The sequence below is a fragment of the Podarcis vaucheri genome, assembly GCF_965113315.1.
Source record: "Podarcis vaucheri genome assembly, chromosome: 14".
Classification (NCBI taxonomy): domain Eukaryota; kingdom Metazoa; phylum Chordata; class Lepidosauria; order Squamata; family Lacertidae; genus Podarcis; species Podarcis vaucheri.
This window is the reverse complement of record NC_138752.1, coordinates 27,951,237-27,979,117: the sequence shown is the minus strand read 5'-3', so window position 1 is coordinate 27,979,117 and position 27,881 is coordinate 27,951,237. Positions and strand designations below refer to the sequence as shown.

Sequence of the window (27,881 nt, the reverse complement as noted above, 5' to 3'; positions counted from 1 at the left end):
ACATGGGTGGGTGGGGTTAGGGGCAGAGTCTGGCAGCCCATCAGTATGTTTTTATGGACAGTGGTGGGCTAGCACAATCCAATTTCAAATCTGTCTCAGGTGGAATTAAAAGTTCATGCAGGCAGGGGCTGCAGGGACAGAGGACACCAGCCTTCTTCAACCTGGTGCCCTCCAGATGCATTGGACTAGAACAGGGGTCAGCAACCTTTTTCAGTCCACCGTCCCTCAGACCATGTGGTGGGCTGGACTATATTTTTTGGGGGGAAATGAACCAATTCCTATGGCCCACAAATAACCCATAGATGCATTTTAAATAAAAGCACATATTCTACTCATGTAAAAACACCAAGCAAGCCCCACAAATAACCTAGAGATGCATTTTAAATAAAAGCACACATTCTACTCATGTAAAAAGACACTGATTCCCGGACGGTCCGTGGGCCAGATTTAGAAGGCGATCGGGCCAGATCCGGCCCCCAGGCCTTAGGTTGCCTATCCCTGGACTAGAATGCTCATCAGGCCCTAGCTAGCATGGCTGATTTAAAGTAATGCATTCATCCCAGAATTATTTAGGTGGACATTCAGCTGATTTCAAAATTAGATGGCTGCTGGCTACTTTCTGCAGTGCAGGGGCTTGAACTGGCTGACCCTTTGTGTTCCTTCCAGCTCTACAATTCTATGACTCTATGAATGTAGATTGGTTTGCTGCCTGTAGGGTAGCTTCACATACACCAGCAGTGAGAAAGTTATGGACTGCTTTTTATGCAAATCCATGTTGACTGCCAGGAGGATTGTTCTAAGCCCTAAACAAATTGGGAGGAAAGCTCTACAAGTCCATGTTTTGACCATTTGCATTTCTGAAATGTGACATGTTTAACATAAGTCACCTCCAGACTCTGTGTTCTGTGGGAGTGATTCAGTCACATATTGGAACTTCTGGTTTCCAGGTTTAAAGTGGAGTAAGGTGTTCAAATCCACACACAAGATTTTTATGGGAAATGCTTTGAAAAATGCAGGTTGAATGAATGGCCAGTGACAAGGCATAAACACCTGCAAGCAAATCAGAATGAATGCAGGACAAATGTTCGTTGTCGTATAACCTCCCTGCAAACAAATCGGAACAAGTACTCTCCGAAGGCTGGATATGATCTAACTGCCACCGAAACTTTGTGCATGCAAATCAGGATGAAATCTGAAAGGAAAGGCCATCTGGAGGACCCCAGCTCTTGGACTGTATTGTTTTTGTGTATTACATTGTGATGGCTGTTGGCCACAGACAATGGAAAACCAGGTGGATAACTGATTGCTAATGCCGTGGCAAAGATGTCGGGTGCTTCCAGAACATGAACTTAATCCAGCATTCTCTGTCTGCTAACACAAGTGGAAGGGTGAGCTTTAATGTTGCACAAGAGCAGTTGCACTGGCAAAAACTCTGTGCAACAGAGGGCTCTATTTATTTATTTATTGCATTGAAAACTCACCTTTTTCTCCAAGGAGCTAAAGGTGGAGCACAGGGTTTTCTCCCCCTTTTTCTTGAATCCCCACAACAACCCCCAAGGTCACTCAGTGAGTTTCATGGGCAAGTGATGATTTGAACCCTGGTCTCCAGCAAATTTAGGTCGTAAAGCTGATTTGGCACTCTGGGGGCAACAAAGCCATCCCTCCCCCCCCCTCTCTCTCTCTCACACACACACACAATGTTTTATGATAGGGGAAATGATGGGGAAATGCACTGCCAATGTAACATTGTGTAACCTCTTCAAACAAATGAGGCTATATGCTCAATGAATAGCTGACATCATCGCATTTCCCTGGAAATGTTTTGCAAACAGGTCAGGATGAATGTTTGATAAGCAGGGCACCTGGAAAGGTGCACAGTCCCAGCTGAAATGGGATAAAGAACATCCCCACCAGGTCTATATTTGGCTGTTTATAGATTCAGACCAGCCAGTAGAGTCTGATGGGATTATCAGCTCTGGTGTTAGGGATCTCTCTCTCTTTCTTCCCCCTGCCCCCCCCCATGTGTCTCTCTCACACACATACACAAACTATTGATTGTGGGTGAATGCAGTGCTGGTTCACAGCATCAATCTCTCTCCAACACCTTTACACAGAAAGGGAATCAAGCCCATTTCCATCCATCTAAGCTGCAGCCACACCCTGAACCCTATAGCAATTATTATAGCATTGCCTGAGAGCCTTGGACCATAAATAAACGTGACTGACAGGTGCACCTGCATCCTCCCTGAGGCCCATTTCCAGGAAGTCGGTTTAAAATTACTCAGTGTTTAAAATTTTATAACCCAGACTTTCATGTTTAATTTTTAAAATCCACATGAGCATCTTAGGGAAATCCCACAGGGCAAAGTCAACACATGCAATCATTTGCAGGAAAATGTGGGGGTGAAACATTTCCCCTACCCCACCCCAATGTTTTACGTTTTCAAGATGCTGGTTCCACTTTTTCCCATGCAGAAAGATTCTCCAACTGAGTTGCCATTGGCAGCAGCTGGAGAACAGAAGGCAAAACAAAGAAAGTCCCTCCCCCATGTTGGAAGGACAATAAACTGGGGTTAAGAAAGCTTGTTGAGCAATAATAATGATGATGATGATGATATCAATGGGGGGATCAGTTTGGATCAGGCATAGGCAAACTCCAGCCCTCCAGATGTTTGGGACTACAATTCCCATCATCCCTGACCACTGGTCCTGTTAGCTAGGGATGATGGGAATTGTAGTCCCAAACATCTGGAGGGCCGGAGTTTGCCTATGTCTGGTCTGGATGATGCCCTAAGTCCCTTCCAATTCATGGGATCCTATACTTATGGGGGGTAGAAAATATGGAAGCAAAGTTGGCAAACCAGTCCTTTTGTTTGGCAAAGATTGTGGCTGACTGGTTAAACAGATTAGCATAACCAAAGAGGCTGCTGTGTGCCAAAGGGCAAGCGGATGTGCCTTTCTTCCACTCCCTCACCTAGCTACTAGCTAGGAAAACAATAACCAGTGAGGTGTGAGAGAGCTAAACTGGAAGTAGGCTGGAAGCTGGAGACACAGAGACCTGCTTGCTCAGTGCTGGATCCAAAGCTGCAACTTAAGGAGAAGCAAGATCTGTTGAAGTGTTAATTCCGTGAGCCCCTCCATCTGATGCTAAGGTTGTATATATGAGTAAATGAAATCAACTACCCTGAAGACCCCACAATCTCCTCTGACCTTCCTTCCAAGGAAACAGGACCGTGGTAAGCTTTTGGAAACCCTAGAGTCTCTCAGCGCTCGGAGATTGTGGTGGCATGTGACGCTGCTGATCATAATCAAACAAAGAGTCGCTTACTTGTTCCAGTGGAATGACAAGAAAGGAGCCCCCTCCGGCACTTTCCGTTACTATGGCAAGGAACTTCGTATTCACCGCACAGAAGTGGTTGTCATGGACATTCTTGGTGATTGGGATCCCGTCAAAGCAGTGCTCTCGGTTGGCCACTTTGCCATAGACGTTTCGAAACTTGGAGCTGCGATACTGCGGCCGCCATGACATCTGCAAAGGGGAAAACGTAGAGGGTTTTTTTGGGTGGGTTATAGCAATGTCACCTTTTATGAGGGGTGCCTCAGGCTCCCACACTTAAAACAGAAAGGGAGACCCAACAAGATACAGAAGTACACCCCCCGTTTTGGCAACTAGACACCCATAATGCCGTATTTTTCACTCCATAAGACGCACTTTTTTCTTCCTAAAAAGTAAGGGGAAATGTCTGTGCATCTTATGGTGCGAATGTGTGGTCCCTGGAGCTGAATTGCCCAGGGGCAAAATGCAGATCATGCTGCTTCTTTTTTTTTGAAAGAGGGAAGTGGGTGTTGAAACAAAGCCGCTGATTGGCAAGCGAACAGGAGCAAGATAAGGGACACTAGCAATAAAGGAGGCTGCCTGGGAGGGAGGAGGTAAAGATAGCAAACTTGCAAGGAGAGGAGATACGAAGGCTTAAGCAATGAGGAGAGAAATTAGAAGAAAAGGAGGAGCAAAAAAACTGCTCCAGCTAAGGAAAAGACACTAAGGCAAACAAGAGGGAAGGGGGTGTTGGAAGGAAGCAGCTGATTAGTAAGCGATCGGGGAGGGAGATAAGGGACGCTAGCAATAAAGGAGGCTGCCTGGGAGAGGGAGGTAAAAGCCCATGGATCCTCAGGATTTTTACATTGGGTCACCTCAAATTCACCATCAGATCACATAGCATGTCCATGGCTATAGCCTGCACCAAAAAATCACCCATCCACTGTTGCCTGGAGCCGCAATGGCGCAAAAACGTGGTTACAAAGCATGGATCCACATGGATCCTCAGGATTTTTGCATTGGGCTACTCCAAACTCACTGTCAAATCACATGTCTGTGGTCACAGCATGAACCACAAAAATCATACATCCACTGTTTCATTCAGATTTTTTCCCTTGTTTTCCTCCTTTAAAAACTAGGTGTGTCTTATGGTCAGGTGCGTCTTATGGAACAAAAAATACGGTAATACCATAAAGGTCGGACCACAGCCTGTCTCAGGGGTGTGGAGCCAAGGGACACATTCCTTCCTAGGGGCCACATGCCAGAGTCAATAGTGGGTGTGGCTGGAGGCAAAAAGGAGGTTGGGCAACAGGTGGGACTCTTATATTTCAGCCCTGCACAGATCTCTGCAGCCTTCATCCAGGCAAGCAAGGGGGATTGTATCAGAGTTCAAGGACACTCCCCAGTCAAGCCAAATGCCCCCAAGGAGTGTGCAGCACAGGGCCTGTGAGGGGCATGGCCTGGGAAGCCTGGGCCAGATAGGGAGTCCTGAAGTGCTGCATTTGGCCCCCAGAGCTTGAGGTTCCCAACCTCTGGTCTATGGGAATCTAGTGTCAGCCAGATCCCGGCCTTTGGGGAGAATAAACCAGACTTCACATCCTGCTGAAACTCACAGCTCGGCTGCCCACCAGAGAGCAAGCCTGCATGTCTGCCAAGAACAACAATCCCACCAGATGCATGGAGGGATGGAGTTTACTCTTTGTAAGACAATGTAAGATCTTAACTGGCTACTTAAGAGTCCCCCAAAATAATGAGCTAGGTTGCAAGAGCTAAAACTAGGGGATAGTACCATCCAGGCTAATGGGAGGGCATTTCTTCCACCACCACAACCCAGTAGGAGAATAATAGCCAAGGTGATGTGAGTGAGTGAGCTGGAAGCAGAGATGCAGAGACATGCTTGCTCTTTGCTGGGTCCAATGGGGAAGCAAGATCTGTTTGGCTGTCAATGAGATTGGGATGGGGTGTAACTGTTATTGGCATCAGTCTGTCTTGAGAAACAATGGAGTGCAAGCCTAGGCAGTATGTATGGAGGTCCCAGGCTACCCAGACAACAAGATCTCCCTCTCAGCCTCGCTGATGTGGTCCAAAGGAAAGCAGAGCAATATGTTTGGCACCAATCTGGCTGCAGGAGTTGCTGGGAGGAGGCGTACAAGGTGCCATCTAACCATCTTACAGACTCGGTTCCAGGTTTGTGAAGGGTTTACTCCATAGCCTTTTCTTCTCACAAAGATGTACCTCAAGGCAGTGGGTATGGGGTGGGGAGTAGAATTCATTCATATATATATACATATATATATATATATATATATATATATATATATATATATATATATGGTAAAGGACCCCTGACAATTAAGTCCAGTCACGAACGATTCTGGGGTTGCAGTGCTCATCTTGCTTTGCTGGCCGAGGGAGCCGACGTTTGTCCGCAGACAGTTTTTCCGGGTCATGTGGCCAGCATGACTAAGCCGCTTCTGGCAAAGCCAGAGCAGCGCACAGAAACGCCGTTTACCTTCCCGCGGTACCTATTTATCTACTTGCACTTTGACGTGCTTTCGAACTGCTAGGTTGGCAGGAACAGGGACCAAACAATGGGAGCTCACCTCATCGCAGTGATTCGAACCGCCAACCTTCCGATCAGCAAGTCCAAGGCTCAGTCGTTTACACCACAGTGCCACCCGCGTATATATTCTGAATATATATATTCAGAATGCTGGCTAATGCACCCACTTGACTTACAAAGCTGATAGCAAGGAGCCTGTAGTTCATTCCCTCTTTTTATTATGTGTGTTCTCATCTACACATACACAGCCATGCACTTGGTCACCCAGCCAAGCTCTCTCCCAGATTTCCATTCTAAAGAGCGGAAGTCATCCATAAGCAACCCATGTGAATTTGTCAGAGCAGGGAGAAAGGGGAGGGAGGGGGGTTGGGGAGAGGGGGCCTTTCCTCACCCCGCTGTATTTCCTGTAAACAACTCTGAAGCTTCTGTGCCTGCCATAAGCTGGGAAAGGCAAGATTGCAGCTGCAGCTGGATGTGACTTTTGCACCGGGTCCCCTGGAAGGCTGCTCAGTATGGCAGAAACAGCAGGAGACTCAGTCCCTTGGAGCACCCAGAGATGAATGGCTCTTTTAGGGGCTGAATGGGTAGAAAGTTCATCCTGCACAAAAAGGGTTCTTGGCATCATGTGAGAGTCTCAGGACAGAGGCTCTCACACATCGAGCCAGCAGTTTCCAAGACTTTGGGGAGTGACTCATGATTCCAACACACACACACACACCATGGTAAAAAGAATCGCCGAAAGGAAGAGCAGCCTCCATTCAAGGAAGTCCATGCACAAACCCACACAATGGCTGTGCCTTCAAGTGCTGCAACTGCTTTGTGAAACCCCCAAAGTCAGTATGATCAGTATAGAACTCAGCAAGGTTCTAGTCCATATGGGGGAAGAGGTAAGCTTGAAACCCGAAGGTCAGAAGCGAGAGGAGGTGGAAGAGATTGATGGCGGCTTCAGTCTTGCCTTGCCAAGACTCCAGGATAAATGAGGAAAGATAAGACAATCTGTACTGATTTGCTTCTAACCTGCAAAATATTTGGGTTCACCATATAGGCTTTTCAGAAAATTCCCAGGATCTTGGCAACAACAAAAAAATATGGATTTTTTGGGGGGGAGGGGATAGTCCAGAGTACACGCTGCTTGTACACTCACAACAGAGGGCTTAGGTAGGCATTGCACTTTAATCACTTTTTAAATTAAAATCACTAATGACCTCTTAGGAGACTGTTAGGTACTTTCAAAATAATGATAATCCACATGGAGTTTAAACAACAGAGCCTTGTGGCACCTGAAAGACTGGCAGACTTCCATGCCTTCTGCATTTGTTTATTATGCAGAAACATATTAATTTATGCAACATCACTTGGGAAGTGGCGGGGGGAATATATTGCCCTCTTCTTCTATCCATTTATCACTCGCCTGATGAAGTCAACAAAGAAAGATTTCGTTGAATTACCAATAGTGTAAGAGAGCAGAGCCAGTTCTACACCATAGTGATATTTCTGAGTCAAATCTTTACCATTTTTCTAAACTACTTTGTCTAGGAGCAGGCTAACTGCATGTCAAGGATCTTAAGTCCATTGTAATGTAGCACTATTTATCCCCTGATTTTGCTGAATCCAGCCTCATGAATGGTGCATTCCAAGCCTGTCTTATCCACATTCAGAAAAATTATAATATCAAAAGCCATTTCCTCTGCTTCCTCCTTTGCCTTGCATATGAAGTAGCTCAAATTCTGACAGCCTGTTTTGTTCAGCTTTCCGTGCTCAAAGGTCTGAGCTGACTCACAGTTTTCCCAGCTCTTTGGTGGCAGGAATCAAGTTTCTAAAACTAACAGGGTGGTGGCAGAGGTGGTGGTAGAGACTCTTGAAGAAAGTCACATTGGCAGTGCAACACCAGGGATTCCAATGACCACCTCCATCCAGTTAAGTGCTTGGAGTGCATAGATGTGTGTCTGTGTTTTTTGGGAGGAAGGTCAGCTGCTCAAAGAGCTATGGAAACACCTGACTCCAAATCAGCAGCTTCTTCGTGTTCATAAAATCACAGAATTGTACAGTTGGAAGGGACTGCAACTCTCCTCCAGCTCAGGAGCAACGCAGGAATCATAGCTAAATAATCCCTGACAGATGGTTATTGAACCTTTATCTAAAAGCTTCAACTGAAAGAGAGTCCATTGCTTTCTGAGGGAGCTTGTTCCACTATCAAACAGCACTTACCGTCAGGAAGTTCTTCCTCATGTTGAGTTAGAATCTTCTTTCCTGTCATTTGAATCCATTGGTCTCTTAGTCTACTCCATGGCACAGGATACGTGCCAGGTGGAAGGCCAGGAAGTACAGAAGAAATGCCCATCTGTAGACCAGAGGTTTGGTCCATTAAGGATTGCTAATCTCACAAAGTAGGTGGAGCTTAGGAGCAACAGATGGAAGACAGAGGCTCTGGTCCTCTAGGCTCTGTTGGAGCAAAGTGGCTCTCTCAGAGCTCTCCATGGTGCTGAAACACCTGACCTATATTACAGGAATCCTGGAGCCAACAAAGGCCTCCTCCTTGCCCAGAAAACAAGCAACTTAACATGAGGAGAGGGGGGAATGAACACAAGTTGCTCATCATTCAGCAACTTCATCCACATTGCTTTGTAAAACTGTTGCACTCACAAGCTGAATGGAGCATGGCCATTTACGGCTTGCCACCTGCCTGTCATGCCTTGACCTGACCTGATGCCAGACACCAAGTCATAGAATCATAGAATTGTAGAGTTAGAAAGGACCACAAGAGTAACCTGACCCAACCCCCTGCAATGCAGGAATCACAGCTAAAGAATCTCTAGCAGGTCACCAAACCTCTGCTTAAAAACCTCCAATAAAGGAGAGCTCATCACCTTTGAGTCCTTTCGTCTGGGTCCTACCCTCTGGAGCAGCAGAAAACAAGCTTGCCCTATTTTCCATGTGACAGCCCTTCAGAGATTTGAAAATGGTTCAGTCTTCTCTTACGCAAGCTAAGCATACCCAACTCCCTCAACAGTTCTTCATCAGACTGGGTTTTCAGACCCTTGATCATCTTGGTCGCCCTCTTCTGTACACGTTCCAGCTTGTCAATATCCTTAAATTGAGGTGCACAGAACTGGACCTATTACTGCAGGTGTGGTCTGACCAAGGCAGAAGAGAATGAAACCATGACTTCCCTTGATCTGGTCACTATTCTGATGATGCAGCCTAGAATTGCATTAGTTTTCTTTGCTGCTGCACCACAATGTTGGCTCAAGTTAAGCTTGTGATCTACTAAGACCTCTAGATACTTTTCACATGTATTGTTGAGTCCATGGAAGACAAACCAGACACCCTACAGGTCAAAGGCCTTGGGGAGCAGGCAGAGCTTCCACTTGGACCAGTGCTGAGGATCCCCTGGGAAATCCCTCTAGCAGGAAATCTGCTAAAGCAGCCTTTGAGCTGTCAGAGGATGAAATGGAGCCACCCCTCAGTCTTCAAGAACGCAGGCTCCAGAGTGATGGCACAGCATGCACATTCCAACCCAGAGTTGTCATGTGACTCATGAGTAAGGTGCCTACTTGTGAGTAAGCAATTCCTGGAACTCCTTTTTTGCCAGCAGGCTGGGGTCAGGGTGCAGTTTGGGAAGCCACAGAATATAAGGTCTGGTCTTGAGTCTTCCAGTTGCTGGAAACAACACAGGGCTTGTATCCACTGTTGCAAATCATCATAAAAATAGCTTAATTTGGAAAGGCAGGCTGGAAATTATAGAACAAAGCAACCCAATCACATTTCTTACCCATCCACGGCAAGCTGAATCTGCTAAAATGCTCCTTTCTTTGCAAATATGGGAGCTGTACTTTGTTTCTTCACATGCTCTTGGGCGTGTCAGGTCTGTATTTTTTAATTTAAATAATCCCAAATTCTGTTCCAAAGTAACTGAGATTCTGAGGCACTCTCTGGTGGCCAGAAGGATGCAAAAGTGGGAGCTTCCTTGCCGGCTATGTTTCAGCTGCAAACATTTCCCAAATCACACCATGCATCAGTAAGAACATCCTGGGAGGAAGCTGTCCTTACTTGACACAGAAGAGTTTTATGAAGTAGGACATTTAAGTCAGTTGTCATCAGTGAGTCAGCAGGGGCCTGAGGACAAAGGAGCTCCATCACGCTGGCAAATTTCTAAGCTGTTCTCTCCAGTGCCACCCCGTTATATAAGAAAAATATGAATGTACAGCAAGGAGCCTGAAGGCAGAACTCCATAGAAGCCTTCCAGTTCTGCCTGTTGCCACCTCCCCACCAGGATTCTTGGCCACTTGTGAGGCAGGGCTGGACTGATTCACTTTCTGCACGTCCAAAATGCACGCCAAGAAAAGCCTCTGATTGTGCAACCTGAAGAGTTTATGCACATGAAGCAAATGCATTAAAAATATATATATGCAAAGCTTATTTCTGCTAAATATTAGAAAGGTCAAGAAGCTGAACAGAATCAAGTCTGCACAGCCCCAAGAGCTCAACAGGCATTGTCCACACTTTCTGCAGCTCATTTTCCCAGTGTCATTAAAAACTAGAAACTTACAAATGCTGAGAAATGTATTTTGGCACCCAATACAGAATGTGGCAGTTGCGCACACCCAGAACAAGCTGTTTACTCTTTAGCAGCATTCCTCAGTCTTGGTGTCTGGGAGTTGTAGTCCAAAACATTTGGAAGGCACCAGGCTGGAGAAGGCTGATCTATATACAGGGTGAAATACTGTATTTATTGCTCTATAAGACTCACTTTTTCCCTCCTAAAAAGCAAGTGGAAATGTGTGTGCGTCTTATGGAGCGAATGCATGCTGCCCAGCTATATCAGAAGCCAGAACAGCAAGAGGGATTGCTGCTTTCACTGTGCAGCTGTTCTGGCTTCTGAGATTTTTTATTTTTTTTCTTGTTTTCCTCCTCAAAAAACTAGGTGCGTCTTGTGGTGCGTCTTATAAAGCAAAAAATACGGTATATGGTAGGGGGAAAGGTGGGAGAGCCACCTCAAAGATCATTTTGCTGAGGGTTTCTTTAGACAGCCTGTTTCTTGGCCATCATTCATCTTGATTTGCTTTCACAAAGCTTACGTTGAGATTAGACAATGTCCTATCTTTATTGAGCATTCCTCTTGATTTGATTTATGACGATGGGCATTCATTCCGATTTCTTTATAAGTCTTCTCATCAATCACCTGTTCACCCCACACTTTTCAGTGCATTGCTCCATCACTGTTCTCTGCAAAAAGTCTGGGGGTTTTTTTAGAACTGGATTGTTTAAAGAAATGGATTTGTGCCACCCCACTTTGATTGTACAGCCCCCACATTTCTGGTATGTGCTTGAGTGTCTCCTGCAAAACAGTGCCAGTTTGGAGGCATCCCAAGATCCCAAAATCAGAACAGACTCAGCGTCATCTATCTCCACTCACAGCCCACAGTGTAATCTTACTCCCTTTTATAAGATTTTGTTGTTTCACCTCAAGGCCCCCAACTTCCCCACAACTCCAACAGAGAAGGTTTCCATGGATTCTTTTAATGGAATGAGATTATATTAACACCCATTTATATTTTAAGAATTGCCATTTGGTACCTGGCCGGCTTTGGGGGCTTTACAGTCCTGATAAACATATTTCTGATAATATGTGGACGTTCTGGAGGTGGTATGACAGTACAATTTATCCCTTGCCTCCTTGCGCTGAGTTTTCCAGGCAGACTTTCTGGTGAGCTTGGGGGGGCGTTTCTGTCCTTTTTGCCTCTTCTCCATTTCCCAAGAGGAACAGCCGCTTTCCACATTGAAGGCACATCGCAAGGCTTTCTTTTCTGGGATCCTGGCTCATTTTTGGCTTGGACCAAAGAGAGAGAGAGAAAGAGTCCAGAGTGCTTTTGTTTCCTAAGAAACACCTCAGAACTCAGGAATGTTAATTAAGGGATGTTTGTGGCCTTACAACACTTATTCTCTCTCTCTCTCCAGCTGATGCTTTCTTACCATTTCCTTCTTGCCAACAAGGAAACGCTGGCGCAGATTATATTGTTGCACACACTGCATTCTTCAGCCTTCTGGATGACCAGAGGAAGGTGGAGAGGGCAATGGGGAGGACTGTGAATACGGCACACGTTAGAGAGAGAGAGAGAGAGAGAGAGAGAGAGAGAGAGAGAAGCTTTTCTTTTCTGGAGAGCTTTGAATATGGAGACAATGAGCTGCTGGGCTGGTGTAAGGATCTGACTCTGTCCAAGCCAGCTTCTTCTGTTCAGCTTGGCAAGAGCTGCAGCTGTTGGGAGTTGTCCTAGCAGGCCTGATTCCCCTTAAGAACATATGATGAGCCCTGCTGAATCAAGCCCACGGCCCATTGAGTCTAGCATCCTTTTCTCACAGTGGCCAACCAGATGCCTGTGGGAAAGGAGCAAGCAGTAGCGTAGGAAGGCCTGGGAGGGGAGGGGTGCACCAGGTGCCACAGGGGACCGTGGGGTGGCCTGGGGGTTGCTGGGCTGCAGGTGGGTTGCTGGGCGACACGGGCGCTGCAGGACAGCAGGAGAAGCTGAAAGCATTGCTATGCTGCTGGGCACAAACACAGGATTCAAACACAATTATCTCCCATCTTCCAGTGCCTGGGATTCAGAAGTGTTGCTGTCTCAACCGTGGAGGGACAACTGCATATTCCTGCACTGGCTTGGACCCTAGATCCTCAGGGTCCCTTCCAGCTCTATAATTCTACAATTATATGAAACTTTGCATACCGAAAAATTTCTGAGGGTGGGTGGGGGTTGGCTGACTTTTGATAGCCCTTCCAGACAGCAATGACATGGTAGCATCACTGGGGAAACATCAGAGATCAACTAATAAAGCAGAATAAATCCACCGCTAATGCACTATTATTGTGTCAGGAACATGTTGTACAGGAAACCCACAATAACACACCAGTCAGGGGGTGGGGGGGGTGGCTTTGGATACTGACAGAACCATAGCCCTGGGGACACACTGCAGCTGCTGAATTTGTCTGGGAAGGCAACTTAAAAAAGAAACTCGGAGCATCTGCCCGTTTTAAACAGGCAGGCAGCTCACCTTCCAGCCTGTGGGACAGACAGCACGAAGCACTGCGGTGCTCTCCACCGAAACCTTTCAGGCAGAAAGAGCCAGGCGGCTGCCACCTCGCCATAAACGCCTCCCCACCCTCCAGAAAAGCACTTTAAGGAATCTATACCGCTTCAATTATTCATTGCGCCAGACAGAGTGCTTTCCCGCAAGGGCAGTCCCAGCAATGGGCAGGCCTTCCTTGCAAGGCAAGCAAAGGGCGTGCAATACGATTCCTAAGGCAAGAGAGGGAGGGGGACTGAAAGCAGAGCCCGGCTCCATTGAACCAAGGGGGGTGTTTGAGTCTGAGAGGTCTGTCTGGGTCTGCAGAGGAAAGGGTTTGACACGCTTGGAGGGCATCTCCTGCGCAGGCCATGGAAATGGATCCCAGTCACTTTCCATTCAAGAGGAAGGTCAGCCTCATCTCTGAGTGACATTGGGGGATATCGATTGACCCGCTAAGCCAATGGAGGCGGTGGGGGTGGTCAATAACACTCCCTTGCAAAAGTCACGTTCGCTGTGATGTTCAGCAGAGAGTGACCAAGAGGGATGGGGTGAGGCATGCCGTCCCACGGTTGCTTCTGGGGTAACATTCACAACACCACAGCCACTGAGGTCTTAAATACTCACACAGCACAGATAGTACCTGTCCTGGACAAAATGCCATTGTGTTTCTTTTAGTGTTGTGGCACCTCCTACCCTTTGCGATTTCCTCCCGTTAAATATTAGGCGGGCTCCACCTCTGTTTATTATTTCATTGCAGTAGAGTCCTATGGACTGCACGAAGATCAAACCTAACCATTCTGAAGGAAATCAGCCCTGAGTGCTCACTGGAAGGACAGATTCTGAAGCTGAGGCTCCAATACTTTGACCACCTCATGAGAAGAGAAGACTCCCTGGAAAAGACCTTGAAGTTGGGAAAGATGGAGGGCGCAAGGAGAAGGGGACGACAGAGGACGAGATGGTTGGACAGTGTTGTCGAAGCTACCAGCATGAGTTTGACGAAACTGTGGGAGGCAGTGCAAGACAGGAGTGCCTGGCGTGCTCTGGTCCATGGGGTCACGAAGAGTTGGACACGACTAAACAACTAAACAACATTTATATCCCACCTTTTTCACCAAGGGACTCAAGGTGGCATGCATGGTTCCTCCCCCTCCTTGTTTAATCCCCACAACCACCCTGTGAGGCAGGTTTGGCTGAGAGGCAGTGACTGGCCCAACGTCACACCCATTGAGCTTTATGGCGGAGTGGGGGATGTTAGGTCCTAGTCCAACACTCTAACCACTACACCACACAGGCTCCCTCTGTCTTTTTGGCAGCTCAACTGAAGACCTTCTTCTTCCAACAAGAAGAAGAGAGATCTTGCCCGGTCTGTGTCTGTCCTAGAATTGGTTTTAGAAGTTTTGATTGTTTTATTGTTTGCGTTTTAGCAGATCCCAATGCTTGGGACATTCTGGTTGGTCATCATGAAGGAACATGGGGATTTTTAAAACAAAAGGTGGCCATTGTCACTTGAGCCCTGAGCCATTCCTTCTGATGTAACCTGCCTCTTTCTCTGCTGAGCCTATCTGACGGCTTTCTCTTTGAGAAAAGCTTATTCACTTGGCATGCAGAAGATTGGCAAGGGGCATCTCAGGAGATGACATCATGGCCTATGCTGTGAAATAAGTCCCTGTTCCACTAGACCACTGCTGGAGTGGAAGACAGGCAGCTCTTTCTAGAGATGTCTCTCTATCATCTATCTATCTATCTATCTATCTATCTATCTATCTATCTATCTATCTATCTATCTATCTATCATCTATCTATCTACTATCTATCTATCATCTATCTATCATGTATCTATCTATCTGTCTGTCTGTCTATCATTTCTCATCTCTTTGTGTGTGTGTGTATGTAGGCATTTACAAATTGCTTAAAATTTCAAAAAGCAGTGTACAGTCCAAAAGGCAAACAATACATTACTAAAGCACTTAAAAAGACTAAAACAGCAGTATATACACACATCAAGGCAAGAAAAACAGAAATTTACAGAGAACTAGATGGCGACAGCTAATCCTGAGTGTTGATGATGCCCCTGGTACCATTAGCTCAGACAGTAGAGCATGAGACTCTCAATCTCACAGTCATGGGTTTGAGCCCCATGTTGGGCAAAATATTCCTGCATTGCAGGGAGTTGGACTAGATGACCCTTGTGATCCCTTCCAACTCTACAATTATATGATTCTGTGATTATCACATTGCAAGGTAGGGGAGAATGCACACTTGTTGGGCATTTTCCTAGCCACCCAATTCTATTAACTGGATTATAGGGTTGGGGGTTGGAGACAGTGGGTCATTCAGACCGAACTCCAGCCTTAAGACAAGACATGGCTAAGGCTCATTAACTTAAGGCACAGATGCTCTCCTGGTCCAAAGCTGGGCAACTGTTTATAAGTATTTCATTGTCTGGACCCAGCTGCCAAACAGCTTAGTGAGTTCATAAAACCCTGTAAGTTTTTGGTTGTTGTTTTATATATATATATATAATCCCCCTTGTGAAAAGCCCTTGCACTGATGAAACCCCAAAAGGCCCCTCTAGGGTTCAGGTCGGTTGCAAGTTCTTGGGAGCAGAAGCTGCTTTTTAAAGCACAGAGGATGCTTTTTGCATCCTCAGCAGGGGACAGCCTCTGTGTTCAGCCTAACAGCATTTTCTTTCCTTTGCTCTTTCTTATACCAATGGCATCCTGTGTGAAAAGGAAGGAAGGTGTAGAACAGGGGAATTCATGTTCTAAAGAGTAGCCAGCTTCTCTCCAGTGTTCCCTGGAAGGAGAGACCTTCCAAACACCACCGAAAATAATTGGGACCAATCAACGCCCTGTGCTTCCAATTAATGCAGGCTGCAAGTACAGACAAATCTTGGCACACGGACCTCTAGATTAGAAGAACTGCTGCAACAACAGAGATGCTGGCAAGGCTTCCTACTACAGTAAACTTTTTAGGCCTAGGCACATATTTGGAAACCTAGGAAAATGTCGTGGGCACCACAAAGTAACAATTTCAGAGAAGAAAAACTGACAATATCAAGAGACACTCCTTGAGTGGCAGGCAAAACACCTGCACCATCGCAAAAAATAACACACACATACAAAGCAGGCTGCAACCCCTACAAAACCTCCAACCAAACAAACAACAACAAACGTTGTTTAATAAAAAAAATTGGGAAGGGCATGGACCGACTGTGGCACCAAGGCTGCTCGGGGGCCAGGCCAATCGAAAGCTTTCTTTTTGACAACCAGGCTTAGCCCAGATCATATGAGCAAGAGGTGCCGCTGCTTGTTCACTCCTTGATCATCTGCTTGCAAGCGACAGCAGTGATGAGGAAGAAGAGGAGAAGGTGGAGATAATGGTGGTAGCAAGGTAGACCCAATAAGTGAGCAGGGCCCATGGAGAAGCACTTGCCCATGGGCCTTCCAAGACATGAACAGCCTAACCGATACATGCCGTGTTGAATGAGCCCCACCCTACCTTGTCAAATGCCATTTTGTAGGGAAATGTCACATTAGCTGAATCAGATTTATCGGCAGGGAAGCGAAGCCAAAGCCTGCAAGCTCTTAAGGAGCCTGCGGAGCCAGCTCTGCCTCCCAGCAGGCAGAAATCGCTCTCAATCCTACTGCATTATTATCCTGGGTGAGAGACAGCTTTTCAGCAACTACTTCAGTGTTGTAATTGTGCACCACTGCCGCCCACTTCCCTTTTCAAACAGGTTGGGAAGCAATTCCGGCAGAAAGAACCACCAGAACTGGAACCATTAGCAACCTCAGAACAGCACGGGTCTCTCTCTAGTTCACAGGCACGCAGACTTGCAGAAAGCACAGCTTACGAAGCTCTCCTTCTGGCTTTAAAAGCTGTGCAGCTTACAAAATGGAGAGGAACAGAACATTTATCATGCTTTTGTGAGTTAATAAAGCCACAGGCAGGTACCAAATCAATCCTGGAATTGACCGAATTGAAAGCAGCCGGGAAAGGAATATCTGCTTATTGCATCTAAGCTCACCCCATTTTCAGCTTTGGGCAAATGAGCTGGCAGGTTTTTGTATTGTTTTAAACCCCTGTTAGACTACAGGTGCCAGTGAGAAAAAGGAAGATGCCTTAAGAACATCTATAAACCCTGCTGGACCAGGCCAGTGGCCCATGTAGTTCAGCATCTTATTCCCACATGGCCAATGAGATGCCTGCAGGAAACCTGCAAGCAGGACCCAAGCACAAGACCCCTGCTCCACAATGCAGAAATCACATCTGAAGAATCTCTGACCTCTTTCTAAAAACCTCCAATGAGGTTATATGCCATAGCCCTGCAGTCCAACTCCCCATCTTCAGAAGAAGAGGCCGTGGATGCAGAGGAGGTATCAAACTGGGAGAGTGTATGGCCATCAGACATGGCCCTGGATGTCCTCCGTGGCCCCAGTAGCTCCAGCACAAGAGATTCCCAAGGAGCCAAGCACAGAAAGCCCAGTGGAATTCCTGCTCCTCTGCATCCTTAAGAGTCAACAGGTATTGAAGCAGGCCACACCTCTTTAGCTGACCAGACAGAGGATAACTTCAGCTCTGTTTAAGGCTCAATCTAGGAGTGTGTTGCTGAAGCAATATCTGAGACTTGCTCTTAGGAGTTTTGGGCTTGAGCTCTTTCTGGAGCTGTCCAGGGTGCTACCTGCATCCTAAATACCTGCCTTGCTTTACAGTAGTTACTTTGCTTCATCAGAAGAAGCTGGACTGTGCCTGGCCTAACCTTGCTCAGCCTCACAGAAATCTGGGCTCTGTCCTCTGTCTCACCTGACTCTGCTTCACTGGGCCCTCAAAGTATGCTGTGAACCTCCTGCTTGAGCTAAAAACCTCAGACTGTTGTGGCCATCACTCAGAATAGAACAGGGTAGGATTTGGTCACCGTGGGGAGGAGGCAGTCAGAAATCCACTCTGTCTCACCACACAGTCCAGCTCCACCTGTTTCCCTCCTTTCTGCTGGCAGAGTCCCACCTGCACACGGAGGTCACAAGAGCAGGGAATTTTCTTTTCCTGTTTTGTTTTGCTGCTCTGGTGTAAGAGGGAGCTACCCCATCCTGAGGGTGTAACTGACAGTTTAAGATCATGCTGCTTCAGATGCTTACTACTGTCATTATCACCGTGATCAGTGATTTATTAATTGCCTTCTATACAGCTGTTTCAAGGCAATGTGTAGGCATATCTTGTTTTATTGCGAGAAGGGAAGCTACAGGGAACCAGGCAGAGGGCCTTCTTGGTAGTGGCGCCCACCTTGTGGAATGCCCTCCCATCAAATGTCAAGGAAATAAACAACTATCTGACTTTTAGAAGAGATCTGAAGGCAGCCCTGTTTAGGGAAGTTTTTAATGTTTGACATTTTATCGCTTTTTATGGTTGTTGTTGGTATTCTGTTGAGAGCTGCCCAGGGTGGCTGGGGGAACTCAGCCAGATGGGTGGGGTATAAGTAAATTATTATTATTATTATTATTATGCATTGCTCTATTGCGTGTCATAGATATTGCTCCTTACGAGGATGCGGATGCAGCTGCAGGCAGCTCAACTGCTTCCAGTGGAAAGAAGCCCATCACCACCTATCTTCTGTCCAAGGGAGTGCTGCTGGCTAGGGCTAAAGCCAGGTTTTTTGCCTTCTGCCCCTGCAGCTGTGGAGAGCCAGTGTGGTGTAGTGGTTAAGAGCGATAGACTCGAAATCTGGGGAACCGGGTTTGCATCTCCGCTCCTCCACATGCAGCTGCTGGGTGACCTTGGGCTAGTCACACTTCTCTCTGAAGTCTCTCAGCCCCACTCACCTCACAGAGTGTTTGTTGTGGGGAGGAAGGGAAAGGAGAATATTAGCCGCTTTGAGACTCCTTCGGGTAGTGATAAAGCGGGATATCAAATCCAAACTCTTCTTAATAGACCACAGTATAGTGAAAACCAGTGTTCGAAATTAGCCAGGCACCAGGTGGAATTTGCACCTGACTATTGACCTCTTGCAAAGACATGAAGAAGCCTGGGCACCAAGATGGCACCTGGCATCTTCATCACCTGGAGATGCATGCCTGAGGATCACTGGATCTTGACTGTTTTCACACACTAATACCACATCCTATAGAATTCTATCAGTCATATTTTATCTGCACAATCAGAATGAATTTCAGGAACCAAGTTGCTTTTCCCCTGCAGCCTGAGCAGGAGCAGGAGCAAACAACAATATACATGTTTGTCTTCACTTACCCCACCCCGCTGCCCTGCTCACAGTTGTGAAGAATATCCCTACGTTGTGAATGGTCCATGTCACCATTCAGAAAAAAAGGTCGGAATAGACCAATATAAATGTGGACTGCCCCTGGATCTAGTCACATTTCTTCTTAAACTAGCTCAAGGTTGTCATCTGAACTAGCCATCTCTACCAATCCCTGCACATCCCTCTTTTCCCACATTGACTTTTCATCACTTTCCTGACCTGGATAGTGGTGATTGTATTAGTTTAATTCAAACACAAATTATCTGCCCAAATTGCTATTGAGACTTTTCAGGGCTATTATTGCTTTAATTAGTAGCTCTCTGCTTACCCCTTTCCATTAAGTTAGATATTTAGTTGCTTCTTATGCAATTGTTGCAGCATTTCCGAATTTCCCTTAATTAGTCAGTTCCTGTTCCATGGGGGTGGGGTGTTAGCTTTAATTATTTGCTTCTTCCTTGCAGCAGTGTTCCCCCCCCCCTTTAAATGAGTGCAATTTTACAAAATAGAATACATTGAATTAGCAAGCAATTGTTCTGGCTGAAAAGAGGAAACCAGTAATTAAGGTCCCCTATCCTGAGCAAGGAAGAGAAACTGACTAATTAGCAGCAAGTCAGGAAGACCACAGCAAGGCAAATGAACAGGAAGAAACTAATTAGCCACTTTAAGAAAAAGAAGAAGTAGTAGAAGCAAGAAATGTTACATTGACATGGCTGAATGGGATTCCTGAACAAATATATATATATGCATCTTGTGCAAAGGGACATTTCCAAATTTTGATGTGGGACAGAGAACTATATTAATTGCCGTGTAAAACTGCTGGGGTTGAAGACATTTAGAATCATAGAATCATAGAATCATAGAGTTGGAAGAGACCACAAGGGCCATCGAGTCCAACCCCCTGCCAAGCAGGAAACACCATCAGAGCACTCCTGACATATGGTTGTCAAGCCTCTGCTTAAAGACCTCCAAAGTAGGAGACTCCACCACACTCCTTGGCAGCAAATTCCACTGTCGAACAGCTCTTACTGTCAGGAAGTTCTTCCTAATGTTTAGGTGGAATCTTCTTTCTTGTAGTTTGGATCCATTGCTCCGTGTCCGCTTCTCCGGAGCAGCAGAAAACAACCTTTCTCCCTCCTCTATGTGACATCCTTTTATATATTTGAACATGGCTATCATATCACCCCTTAACCTCCTCTTCTCCAGGCTAAACATGCCCAGCTCCCTTAGCCGTTCCTCATAAGGCATCGTTTCCAGGCCTTTGACCATTTTGGTTGCCCTCCTCTGGACACGTTCCAGTTTGTCAGTGTCCTTCTTGAATTGTGGTGCCCAGAACTGGACACAGTACTCCAGGTGTGGTCTGACCAGAGCAGAATACAGTGGCACTATTACTTCCCTTGATCTAGATGCTATACTCCTATTGATGCAGCCCAGAATTGCATTGGCTTTTTTAGCTGCCGCGTCACACTGTTGGCTCATGTCAAGTTTGTGGTCAACCAAGACTCCTAGATCCTTTTCACATGTACTGCTCTCAAGCCAGGTGTCACCCATCTTGTATTTGTGCCTCTCATTTTTTTTGCCCAAGTGCAATACTTTACATTTCTCCCTGTTAAAATTCATCTTGTTTATTTCTTGTTTATTTGCAGTGGGCTGCCAAAATTCTTTAGTCGTGACTCCAGCATTGCAGGCTGTTGAACTAGATAACCCTTTGAGTCCCTTCCAAGCCTACAATTTATGATTCTATGAGTAGCTCAGCAGCACTAATGAGTCCTAACATGGAAGCAGACAATATCCACTCCATCTTGAAGCCAGTTCAGAACTGGGCTGGAGTTTAAACCAGCCTTTCCCTGATATATTGGACCACAACTCCCTTCAGTCCCAGCCAAGCATGGCCATTTGTTTTACTTCACCTCAAAAAGGATATTGCAGAGTTAGAAAAGGTTCTGAAAAGGACAACCAAAACCATCAAGGGAATGGAACGACTCCCCTCCGAGGAAAGTCTGCAGCGTTTGGGACATATTTTTGCTTAGAGAAAAGCTTGTGAGTAAGAGTTGTCATGATGGAAGTTTATAAAATTATGCATGGCATAGGGAAATGTTCCCCGATACCAAGATGAGGGATTCTATGGAATGCAGATAGAGAGAATTGATAAGAATAATGATCTGTTGTGACCTTGACAGAAGCATACAATAGATGAGCATTCTTGTGTTTTGGGTCATCTTCCTCTTTTTCCCCCTTTTTTCCTCTCCCCCCCTCCTCTTTCTTTCCTTTTCCTTTTTCCTTTTTTCTTTCCCATAATGGCTTATGTTCTGTGCCATGTACCTTGTTTTTTTGTAGTTTTTTAGCTTTTTTCATTATTATTATTAAGGATTTTTCTTTTGTAATTTTGGTTGTTTATCTGTATATGTTTAAAGCAAAATAAAAGTATTAAAAAATTATTTTAAAAAAAATTATGCATGGCATAGAGAGTATGGATGGAGAACAGTTTGTGCACCCCTCTCTCGTAAAACTAGAACATAAATGAAGCTGAATGGTGGAAGATTCAGAACGGAGAAAGGAAAGCCTTTACACAGTGCATAGTTAATCTATGGAACTCACTCCCACAGGAGGCAGTGATGGCTGCCAGCTGCTTGGATGGCTTTAAAAGAAGATTGGACAAATTCATGGAGGAAAGAAATATTGAGGGCTACTGTTCTGTCTCCACAGTTGGAGGCAGTATGATTCTGAATACCAGTTGCTGGAGACCACAGGAGGGGAGAGGCTTCTTGGGCTCAAATCTTGCTTGAGGGCTTCCCACAGGCCTCTGGCTGGCCACTGTGAGAACAGAATGCTAGACTACATGGACCATTGGCCTGATCCAGCAGGCTTTTCTTCTGTTCTTAACCTGTTGGTCTCCTGGCATATTGGATTACAACTCCCCTCAGTCGCTGTCAAGCTTGGCTGTATTGTCTGCACCTTCTCTGACCATACGGACAGGACAAAGACATTGTCCAACCCTACTGCATTGGTTGCCCTTATTCTAGAACCTTATTTGTTTTATTTGTTTATTGCATTTGTATCCCACCCTTTTCTCCAAGGAGGCCACTGCAGTGTCCATTGTCCTTCCCCTTCTCACCTAATTCTCACAACCCTGTCAGGCCAAAAGTGTCATGGTCCGGTTCACGGGCGATCGAAGTCCCGGCTGGGGATGTCGGGACCGGGGGCAAGATGGTGGGGTGGGAGCAGGAATGGGAGTCCAGAAGCCAGGAGTCAGGAAGCCAAGAGTCTGAGGGTCAGAGAGCCGGGAGTCAAGAAGCCAAGCGTCCGGGGGGGTCAGGAAGCAAGAAGTCATGAAGTCAAGGGTCCGAGGGTCAAGGAGCCAAACACAGCAAGGCAGGGAACATGTTGCTGTGGCAAAGAGTCGAAGGGAATGCTGACCTTATATCCCTCCCTGGCTCTTGCCACCAGGTGCTGTGAGTTACCAATTGGCCTCACCTGTGTGGCCACGCCTTGCCTCTTCAGAACAAACTTAGGAAGGCCCCAGTCCTGCAAAGTCCTGCTGGTCACAGGGCCTGGTTCCTGCACATACTCCTGACAAAAAGGCAGTGCCTGGCCCAAGGTCATCTAGTGAGCTTTAAGGCCAAGTGGGGATTCAAACCCTGATCTCTACCAGGTCCTAGTCCAGTGTGCTAACCACTAAACCACACTGGTGTACATAAGGGTGAAAATATCGAAAAAGAGGCTATGAAGGGCAAGCTATTATCCCCCCCAACCCTGTCAAATTTTGCTGTCATCAATAGGAAAAAGTAGCACACAGGTTGGCTTCACAAATCCAAGTCACTTTGACCTTTTGTATTGGGCGAGGCACCAAACACGCCTGGCTTTGGGATGCTCTGAATTCTGTCAGCCTCACTTCACTGTGGCTGCGCTGAAGAGAGATAAAAAAACCTGGTTTGAAAAGACCTAAGTATACAAAGGCCTCAGCTGGCAGGCAACAGGAATTCTCACCAACCCGTGTGGACAAAGGATAATATTCTCAGGGTGGGAAAAGGGCGATTCTCCATTCCCATGGAGCTCCGTGAAGTGGAAGAGCAAGGGGGCATGAATGCCAGCCAGCCAGGTTTCGGAGCAAAGTCTTCCAATTTGCCTTATGTTTGAGGGAGAAATTCACCGCAAAACCGCCACCTTCCAGGCCAATAACTGGCCCTCCTCCCCAAATTGGCACAGCTCTCCCATGAAGACATTTCCCCCTCTGGCTAGATTTGGAGCCAGCAACAAGTCATGGGTCCTCTCCCATTGCCAGGCAGGGCAGATTGTTGCCCACTTTGTCCATCGCTCACTGGGTGACGGGACTTGCATTCATACTGATTGTGAAAAGCTCCTTCCAGCCTGCTTTTGTCCCATGCTTATGTTATAAGCTGATCAGGGAACAGGGAAGGCAGTGGTTGGTGGAGTAAGAAATCGAATAAAAAGTGTATGTGTTGTTGTTTCACTTGGCTTGACATGGCGGGCAGGGCAGACGTTCCAGAAGGATTATCTCATCGCCATTGGGGGAGGGGCGGGAGCTGATGGAGCAGAGAGGGAAGCAGCAGCCAAAGCCCAGGGGAGGTGGATGCAAACCGATGGCTTATCTGCGTTTATTGAATTCAGGTTGTGACTGCCACTTAAGAGAGATGAGTAATGGAGGTCTAGTGTGGAAAGAGACACAGCTCAGGGCTACTGGATTTGTCCCCCTCCAAAACAAAACAAAACAAAACAAAACAAAACAAAACATAGCTTGCTGGCTGGCACTTATAGAAACATAGAACTGTATATTTGGAAGGTGTGATCAACAAAGGGACCCCAAGGATCATCAAGTCCAACCCCCCAGGAATCACAGCTAAAGTTGCTTAAGAGTGTCACAGGGATCAACATCTACGCTGAAGTCTTCCTCAAAATATCCGACTTTTTGCACTAAGCAATGGGGCAGGTCAATGCACTGGAAAGTATGGGATGAAATTTGCTGGCTACAGTATCTTCTAACCTTCCCACAAGCAGATCAGGGTGGATGCTCAGTAAACAGGTTCTCTGGAAGGGGCCTCTCTCCCACCAGCCCCAACCACCACCATGGCCAATGAATGGTCAGGGGTGGTGAAAGTTGTGGTCCAATGACATCTGCAGGACACAGGTTGGCTATACCTGCCTTGTCTGGGGCAGCAGGGTCCCAGTTCCGGGGCTTACCAGGGTCTTTGAACTCTGGAGGATATGAATGGATGAAAAGGGGCCTTGTAGAGAGCTTCAAAGGTCTTTCCCCAATGCCACAGAGTAAGCAGAGAGAGTCATCACACAGCAGAGATTGCAGGGTGGAGTATTCTGTTGTTTCCAGACAGCGCTGAGCTGCAATGTATCTCCTTTTAGCAATTAAGCATCCTTTGGCAGCCTCCAGTGCCCCAGCAGAGGAGGAGGGGGAGGAAACCCCCACCATTCCTGATGTGACAGACAGCCAGATGCTCTGTCGGCAGGAAGCCGACGTGACTCTACCCACGCCAAGCTGGCTCTGCAGTCTGCGCAACAATGCCCGCGTCTCCACCATCTGATGCTGCGACCTTGAACGACAGATGGGAGATGCCTGGGCAAAGGCAACCGACTCTCTGGGTGGACCTAATGCAACTGTCCCCTCTATCTGCTGTAGAAACCCGCCCTGCCCCCAGACAGAGCCCTGAGGCCACCAGCATCATGCACACCACCCCACAAGGAAAAAGAAGAGACCTCAGTGCAGCTGTGATGTCCTTTGAAAGATCAACCTGTGAAAACAGATTGCAAAGGTTTCGGGATGACCCAAAAGCAATTCTAGGGCAGAGCAAGCAGAAGATCCAGGGTCCAGCAAGCCATTGGTTAAGCAAGGCTCATGCCCTCCAGATATTTTGCACTATAATCTGTGTTAGAAACTGAGATATGAAAGCTAGGAGCTAAATGGCATCTTAAACCTAGGTTATAGGCACAACAACGGAACAAGTGCGACTTTTTTATAACAAGAACACAAAGCTGCAAATGAATGAACTGCAGCTAAAATATTCTGTTCATTTTTCACATGGTCTAGTCCTTCCCCTGCCCACCCCCCTAATATTCTTAAGAGGGGCTCTTCTCCAGTCTCCAGAGAGGAGCTAGAAGTGGGGAGGCAGAAAAAGTCCTTCCATTCTGCAGTTTTAATCAGAAATCTTAGGCGCAGCACTGCGCCCAGAGCTGAGAAACTGCTCGCTCTAATGAAATACCCTGTTGCAAAATGCACCTAGAACAATGGGAGTTTTGAACACTGACTATAATCCCATCAGCCGCATGATGCCGGGGCAGATAAGCGCATGGTCCTGCAGGCTGGGGCTCAGGAGACATGTAGTCCAAAACATCTGGAAGGCACCAGGTTGGCAAAGGCTGATCTAAGCGTGGCGGCTTTTTAAAAAGGCGAAAGATTTATACGATCTGAGGTGAAACCAGAGTATTAAGCGTGGCAGCTTTTTAGATTAGAAAAAAAAATACAACTAAAGAGGTCCATAAAGTCATGAACAGTGCAGAGGGGGGATTTCTTTCTCTCATCAGGCTGGAATTCAGGGTCTACACAGAACTAAAGGGAAATAGATTCAGAAGGAGCAAACTCTTTTGGATCACCACCCGTTGGGTCCCCCAGTTCCCCCTACTCTACAAATAGCATTATTCAAAATAGCAGTTTGCACGACACACTAAGGAAGATAAAAACACAATGAAATTTCAAACAATTAATTCAACATTTGTTCAAAACCCAATTAAAACTGTTTAGTTTAATTAATTCAACAAAATTTATGAACTTGATGCAGTCAGACCAGCTTTTCAAAGTCTAACAAGCACTTACATCTCCAGCAGTTCACTGTAATCCTTCTGCCTTTTATACAATAAAACATGTATACAGCTTGAGAGAGAGATGGTGGGAAATATTATTTTCAAGCTCCCTCCCTCCTTCCTTTAGCCTGAGGGAGAGAGGCTCCGATTCCTGGGCAAATGTCAGATACCATCCATGGGCCTAAGGAACTAGCCTCCCTGGTCATGGGCTGATACTGACTAGTTATCCCGTCTTTGTGAAATTCAATTTTCTGTTTCTTTTGGCAGAGGGGAACTATGCAGGTTTATAAGGGTGCAAAGTCCTTTGGGCAGGCAGATGTGTGTTTCTCTCATGATCTGCAACCATTTAAATATTAAAAGAAAACAACAAGATCCTCATTGCAGGAGGCTGACTCTGGTTTGTTATTCTGCTTTGTAAGTTACCCAGTTCCCTCTTTAATATTTCACTCCAGAGGGAATATTAGAAGGCAAATATTAGTACTGGGTACGTATCATCTTGAGACAAACAATCTCAAATAGATTGAGGGTTGGCTCTCTCTCATGGATATTCGTAAGCTACTTGAGAACCTTTTCCAGCTGAATAGCGGGATTTTTAAAAAACCAAGAACATAAGAAGAGTGTGCTGGATCAGGCCAGTGGCCCATCAAGTCCAGCATCCTGTTCTTACAGTGGCCAACATGATGTCTACGAGATTCAAACACAAAACCCTTCACTGTGGTTTCCCGCATCTGGTATCATCTAGTGCAACCCCCTGCAATGAAGATGGCCATTCAACCTCTGCTTAAAAATCTCCAATGAGGGAGAGTGCACCATCTTCCAAGGTACTCCATTTGACTGACAAATGGCTCTGTCAGAAAGTTTAGTTAGAATTTCCTCTCTTGTCATTTGAACCCATTGGTTCAGGTCCCACCCTTTGTAGCAGTAGAAAACAAGCTTGCTCCATCTTCCACGTGACAACCTTTTGGATATTTGAAGATGGAGATCATTCTCTTCTCTCAAGCCAAACATCCCCAAGCCCCTCCACCGTTCCTCACAAGGCTTGGCTTCCAGACCCTTGATCATCTTGGTCACCCTTCTCTGCACATGTTCCAGCTTGTCAATATCCTCCTTAAAGCCGTGTGATTTAAATTAATGCAGGGTTGGAACGATCCCTGAACATACAGGAATGTGCTACATCTACATTCTTGCAAATGCATTTGGATGTAGCCAAATAGGCTTGCTTTCCAACTCAAGATATTCTAATCCTTAATGTAATACGAAGATTGTGGTGGGATGGGGAAGAAGCAGCCCTGTTTAGGAACTCAAAAAGGACAACTGCATATTGGGCTTTCCCCCTTTTTTTTGAGGGGGCAGATGTTTCTGTTGTTTTCTTAATACACCAAGGCACTGATGCCCATTTTGATGAGGCTGGTTCCATCACTCTGCTGGCACCCAGTGGACAGATTCCCCACTTCCTGTGCCAAGCTGGCTATGAGACGGGCTCAGGGTGTGGGTGCCACTTCCATTGCCAGTCTACGGGCAGACGCAGCCAGCTCTGCTGCAGGGCTTGCAAAACAAACATCCTGGCAAGCGTTCTCCAGCTTCGCCCTGAAGACATGCAGTCCATGTAGGGCCCATTGAAAATGAGCAAACAGGCCTGCATGACAGAATTGTAGAATTGGGAGGGGCCAACCTCTGTTGAAAACCCTCCAATGAAGTAGAGTCCACCACCTTCTGAGGGAGTCCATTCCACTTAGGGTTGCCATATTTCAAAAAAGTAAAAACCAGGACACCCCGGAAGGTATTGAGCCTTTTTTTTTAGGACACCCCAAAAATTTCAATTTCAATTGACTTGCCGAAGATCCAGGACAAAGCTCTGC

The 27,881-nt window shown here is 46.4% G+C and overlaps 1 protein-coding gene across 1 annotated transcript in view; it reads right to left on the bottom strand.

Annotated features, from left to right (window-relative positions):
• The window catches only part of CORO2B (coronin 2B), a 79,483-nt gene that overhangs the window by 37,589 nt on the left and 14,013 nt on the right, over positions 1 to 27,881 (bottom strand). Inside the window, exon 2 of the mRNA XM_082198627.1 lies at positions 3,329 to 3,529. Within this exon, the coding sequence (XP_082054753.1) occupies positions 3,329 to 3,529 (201 nt within the window). The remainder of the gene's footprint in view (positions 1 to 3,328; positions 3,530 to 27,881) is intronic.